Here is a 6,259-nt window from a genome sequence, read left to right as displayed (position 1 = left end):
TGATATTTCTTTTAGACTTACATAAACCAGAGAAGGAAACAACTCAACTAAGTACAGCTTTCTTTACAGGTACTACCTGTAAAGGTAGTACCTTTACAGTTACTTTCTTTACAGGTACTTGCCGCAGTCGATCCGCTCTTCGCCCTGCCATAACATTTTTCTCTTAAAAAGGTGTCAGTTATGTGGAAATTTTGTATTGAGAGGCGTGAGGAATAAAATTATTTATTTTATTTATTTACGTCTGTTTGTTGTAGGATAATAATAATAATAATAAAAAAAAATTAGAACCTCCAATAATAAAAATTTCATATCCAACATATTATCCCAAGAATTTCCCTAATTAAATTTTCTTTTTTTTTGTCACTATACCCTAATGGGTTATAATATACTAATTAAACATTGTTTTATCCAGTCCTGTATGACATATTTGAAAGATACGTGACTTTAATAATGTAAGGGTATAGCATATCCAATAAAATGCTAAGATATTCTCAACCTTTGATAAAAATGTGATTGCTTGGTATCTTGTTGGGGTATAGTATTAGATTGGTAGTATCTAGGGCTAGAGTAACTTTATTTTTTGCATTCTTGTAAACTTAATTAATGCAGTTGATTTTAGTACCTCTATAGGCTATCATGCACATTTGTTAATTAGAAAAAACTAAAATTCTTGGAGGACACCACTATCACCAGCCTGATACTTTTGGTCCTCGGATATCTCAAATTTAATATCCAACATATTACCCCAAGTGTTTCCCTGATTAAAATTATTTTTCTGATCACTACAATGGGTTACAAAATGCTTATTCAAATGCTCTTTTCTATTAAATCCCTTATGGCACAGTTGACATATGAATGGCTTTATTTCTGCATGAGTAATAGCATGCCTAGTCAAATGTTCAGATCTTTTGAATCTTTTATCACAAAGATGGCACTGATGTGGTCGCTCTGAGCTGTGAGCAGTACGATGTCGGTCTAAATGCTCCTTCCGCTTTAAGGCCTTCCCACACTCATTACAGACATAAGGTCTTTCGTGTAAATGCAACTGCCAATGTTCTTGAAACACCAAGGCTGAATTAAATGCAGCATCACACCTTGTACAACTAAAAATAGTCTCCCCATTTTCATTCACTAAAACATTAGCTCTAGGCGCATTTTTCTGTTCATTTTTAACCATAATTTTCTGATGTACTTCTTGGAAGCTGCTATTTAGATTCTGAACAGTTAACTCAGATGAACATTGTTGACTGGCAGAGCCTGATGGCGTTGGAGGATAATCAACTTCAATAGTTTGTCGCTTTGGAATGCTATTAAAACCATTTGGAGGATCTAGTGGAAAAACAAGAGGCAGGCTCATAACAGAAGCACCGGTAGAATCAGATACTTTATAGCTTTCATTTTTAGGGACCAACCGAGACTGATTCATAAAGTGGTTAAAATAACTAGATTCAAAGGGTCCAGGGCCGTTTGAACTAGTAACAGGAATAACTGTAATTTCCCGAGATAGCCTGTGAAAAAGTTCATTCCAATGCGGTTTTGTGTCCATAATAGTGTATCACCAGCCCTGAAATAAAAAAAAGAAGTTAATACACAAGTTTTATAGTCCTGTCCCAAGTGGTTAGCATACTAAACTTGAAATCCTGTGTCCACAAGAGTAGATGTTCAAGCCCTGTTGTTACTGGTTATTTGGTTTGAAACACGGGTCAATGGCTTGCCTATAAAAGCTCAACCAGAGAAGATCCAGCTCTAAATAAGTATCTGGACAAATCTGAGGAAGGTAAACAGGAAGGGTGTGCAAAAGCACACAGTGGATGACCCCCAGTCCCCATGCCACTTCCTGGCTGAAAGGGTCATGAAACAGAAATCAACACTGCTGGTTTGGTCTGGATTGGGGTATAGTGCTGCATCCTTTACTTTTACTTTTCAGAGTACATACCGAAAATTCCCCCTCTCTCATGGATAAAAAATAGAAAAAATTGCTTCCTATAAATGCACTTTGTTATGTTATTGACCCATACTACCATGAAAAATCCATCTGGTCCTTATAGGTTAGGCATGTATGTACCAATGCAAAAGGGAAATATCAAAAACCTTTATAAACAATAAGGCTAGACGTAAGTGCATGAAGAAGGGAGACGGCAGAAGTATTGAATATTCTCTGAAAATTGGACCTAGGGTACCCCCTCCTCCTCAAAGTTAAAATGAAAAACTTAAGTCAAGTTGTCACTATTAAACACCCCGTCAACATAATCCTATCTATACTATTTCTAAAATTATGGTTGTATGCACCTTTGGTTCTAGGCACCATACCTAAGACAACTAAACTCATACCTAAAGACAAGGAAGAGGGAAGGGCACCTTGGTATTGTCAGATGACTCCCCAGAAAAGTTATAAAAAGCTACATATCCTTCAATAGTTAATCCCTCAACTCTCTTAGACATCTTTTTCTCTTTGCCTGAAGTGATCATTACATGGATTTAATGGAACAGAGATTTCGGGAAGACAATACCACAAAAATGTGCCAAAGAAAAAAAAAGGTGTTTAATCAATAACACTTTGTTGTTCATTTCCTTTCCTCCTACATCCTATTACAATTTGCTGTGTGCCTTTGTTCATCCTATAATGCAAAGTTTTTCTCAATAAAAATAAAAAATCCTGAAGGAGGGTAGCAGTGGCTACTATTTGGTTGAGCATGATCATAACAACTTTGTTGTACACGATATAACACATATGGTCATTAGCATTAGATTACTTTTTAAAAAAGGATAAGTTCAGATCTATTCACATACAAATGGATAGAAAAATTACTTGCTTTCAGTCTTATACTACAACGTTGTTTGTAAATCTTCTATTAATGATTTTTTTTTAGAGTATAAAAAGCAGTAATGACTTTTAATATTTAATATTGACCCCTTTTAGACATACATTAATAATGCCAACAATTCCCTCATTTGCAATAAATAAATATAAAATTGATTATGTATCCGGTTATATTCACCTAGCCCACTTCCAGTATATTTGTAGCTTAACTAATTAGGCTAAAACCATAAAAGCTGATATGCAATATATTTAAACACAAACATGCAAATAAGGCTAAAAAACCAAACATCATAAACGCAAAAAAATTAACAAGGAAAAACTAAAAAGAAAAAAGTTTAGCTTTTTAAGGGCTCATTTTAAAGATAATTGCTAAATCTAGTCCCTTTTATAATCAACAAAACACAATATTTAAAGCAAAATCAATAAATTAAATAATTTTTTTACAAACAAACAGCACCTTTGTGTACATGGTGATGAATGATAGGCTTTACAGAGCGCACGTGATATCTGTACTTATGATCAGTGAATTAAGCAATTACATCTCTACGTTATACTTGATGTTGTAGAATAAATATAAAAACAATAAATATACTTGTAATATACAACGTACAAGTGCATGCTAGTCCTGGCCTTTGGTAACAAAGTTTCTTTAATTGTTGCAGCAGCTGTTACTGGTGGAATACAGTTACAGATCGACGTTTCCAGGTATGTCTCCCGAGTAAAACCCTAAATTTACTGTGGATTTAGTCAACTCAAAAAATACGTTCTCTTTTGATTACAGCAATAGTTGCAATCTAGTGAAGTTTCAATAGTGCAATCTAGCAACCACAAGTTAAAGTAATCAAAATGTTAAAACGCATTTTTAAGAAACTGTCTAGTGAGAATTAATTCCCAATGAATTCTCTCTATTACGAGCAGATCTCCCAAAGTCTTTCTGAAACTTTATAAGGTCATTCTAAGACCCAACCTTGACATTGGAAGCTGACGAGCTGCTCTCAAATACAAAGGTGACACAAGACTTCTTGAGGGCGTGCAGAGACGCCCCCCCCCCTATGATGAAAGACTAGAAAAACTCAAAACTACCTACACTGGTGTACCACCCCGGACGAGTTGACATGCTGCTTACCCATAAACACTCCAACAACACATCTAGTCTCCTAAAACTGACTAAGTCCTACCAATCAAACAGTTCGTGGTAACAAACTGTAGTAAGGAGCAACCCGGCTCAATAGTAAACGAAACTCTAAAAAACGGAATTTTGATGCTAAAAGATACATCAAAAGAATCAGATTTTCATGCTGATTCTAAATATATAAGTTTCATCAAATTTAGTCTTTGTCACCAAAAGTTACGAGCCTGAGAAAATTTGTCTGATTTTGAAAAATAGGGGAAAACACCCCCTAAAAGTCATAGAATCTTAACGAAAATCACACCATCGCATTCAGCATATCAGAGAACCCTACATCAAAAATTTCAAGCTCCTATCTACAAAAATGTGGAATTTCGTATTTTTTGCCAGAAGACGGATCATGGGCTGCGTGTTTATTTGCTTTTTTTTCCAGGAGTCATCGGATCGACCAAGTGGTCCTAGAATGTCAAAAGAGGGTTCATTATAACGGAAATGAAAAGTTCTAGTGCCCTTTTTAAGTGACCAAAAAATTGGAGGGCACCTAGCCCCCTCCTACGCTCATTTTTTTCCCAAAGTCAACGGATCAAAATTTTGAGATAGCCATTTTGTTCTACATAGTCGAAAACCATAATAACTATGTCTTTGGGGATAAATTACTCCCCCAAAGTCCCTGGGGGAGGGGCTGCAAGTTACAAACTTTGACCAGTGTTTACATACAGTAATGGTTATTGGGAAGTGTACAGACGTTTTCAGGGGGATTTTTTTGGTTTGGGGGTGGGGTTGAGGGGAGGGGGATATGTGGGAGGATCTTTCCTTGGAGTAATATGTCATTGGGGGAGAGAAATTCAATGAAAAGGGCGCGGGATTTTCTAGCATTACTATAAAAAAAACAATGAAAAAATAAACATGAAAAAGTTTTTTCAATTGAAAGTAAGGAGTAGCATTAAAACTTAAAACGAACAGAGATTATTACGCATATGAAGGGCTCTAAAAATACTCTAGCATAAAGGGCGAGGTATTTAGGAGGAGATAAATACCTCGCTCTTTATGCTAAAGTATTTTTAGTAATTTCAACTATTTATTCTACGGCCTTTCTGACTCAGGGATCATTCTTAAAGAATTCGGAAAAAACTTAAGATGTAGTGTGAAGAGCGAGGTATTAACGAGGGGACAAACCCCCTCATATAAATAATAAAAATATAAGAATATAAAAGTTTGTTACGTAAGTTAATTCTTAAGTTACGTATATTTTTTACTAATAAAAACGTTCGTTAAAAATTAAAAGTTCTAGTTGCCTTTTTAAGTAACCGAAAAATTGGAGGGCAACTAGGCCTCCTTCCCCACCCCTTATTTTTCAAAAATTATTGATATAAATTATTAAAAGACTTAATATGCAAATTTCATTTTAATAATTTATGTGCGGAGAGCCAAAATCAAACATGTATTAATTCAAAAACGTTCAGAAATTAAATAAAAAAAAACTAGTTTTTTTTTTAACTGAAAGTAAGGAGCGACATTAAAACTTAAAACGAACATAAATTACTCCGTATATGAAATGGGTTGTCCCCTCCACAATCCCTCGCTCTTCACGCTAAAGTTTGACTCTTTGCCACAATTTTACTTTTTAAAACAATTAAAAACTTTAGCGTAAAGAGCGAGGCGTTGATGAGGGGACACCCCATTTCATATACGGAATAATTTCTGTTCGTTTTAAGTTTTAATGTCGCTCCTTACTTTCACTTAAAAAACTAGTTTTTTTTTTATATTTAATCCCGTACAAGAGGCCATTCAGAGAAACTTTCTACAGGGCCATGTGAACACAGGAATGCGTCAAAACTTCTTCTCCGAAAGTTGTCAATGACTGGAATTCCCTCTCCAAGTCTACAGTGCCCGCAACTTCACCTGTTACTTTCAAGAAGTCACTGGATAACGAGTGGTGATGCAGAAACTGGAAATACTGCTAGCATGATCCAAATCAGTAAAAGGTCAGCCATCATGACTCATGGAGCAGCACAGATCCCTTGGAACATATAACTCCAACGTGCGAATTAATTAAGGTAATTGGCATTGATTAAAAAATATAATATTTCAGTCCATCTGAACACCAATTTGTACTTACAAAAATAATGTTTCTGAGTTTAGAAAGAGCCTGAAACCCCTCAAATCTGATATCAAATCGAAATAAAAATTTAAAACTGAAATAGCCATTTTCAAAAACCTTCAACTTGCGGTTTGTAGTCCCCAAACTTGAAAAACTACCTTTTTGCATGTGCAGCAGAGAATCCTTTTTTTGTTTATTTCCCAGGGCA

General features: G+C 35.2%; 1 protein-coding gene across 2 annotated transcripts in view; it reads right to left on the bottom strand.

Moving 5' to 3' along the window:
• Positions 1 to 213: 213 nt before the first annotated feature.
• LOC136029280 (zinc finger protein 708-like) overlaps positions 214 to 6,259 on the bottom strand; it is a 28,454-nt gene continuing 22,408 nt past the window's right edge. Inside the window, exon 2 of one of the 2 annotated variants that reach the window (XM_065707533.1) lies at positions 214 to 1,564. In XM_065707533.1, coding sequence (XP_065563605.1) covers positions 662 to 1,546 — 885 coding nt within the window. In that variant the 5' untranslated portion in view covers positions 1,547 to 1,564 and the 3' untranslated portion in view covers positions 214 to 661. The remainder of the gene's footprint in view (positions 1,565 to 6,259) is intronic. The other variant, XM_065707532.1, reaches the window with a different exon arrangement.

The sequence above is a fragment of the Artemia franciscana genome, chromosome 7, assembly GCF_032884065.1.
Source record: "Artemia franciscana chromosome 7, ASM3288406v1, whole genome shotgun sequence".
In the NCBI taxonomy this organism is placed as follows: domain Eukaryota; kingdom Metazoa; phylum Arthropoda; class Branchiopoda; order Anostraca; family Artemiidae; genus Artemia; species Artemia franciscana.
Note: the sequence above shows the minus strand (reverse complement) of the source record. Positions and strands in the feature narration are given on the sequence as shown.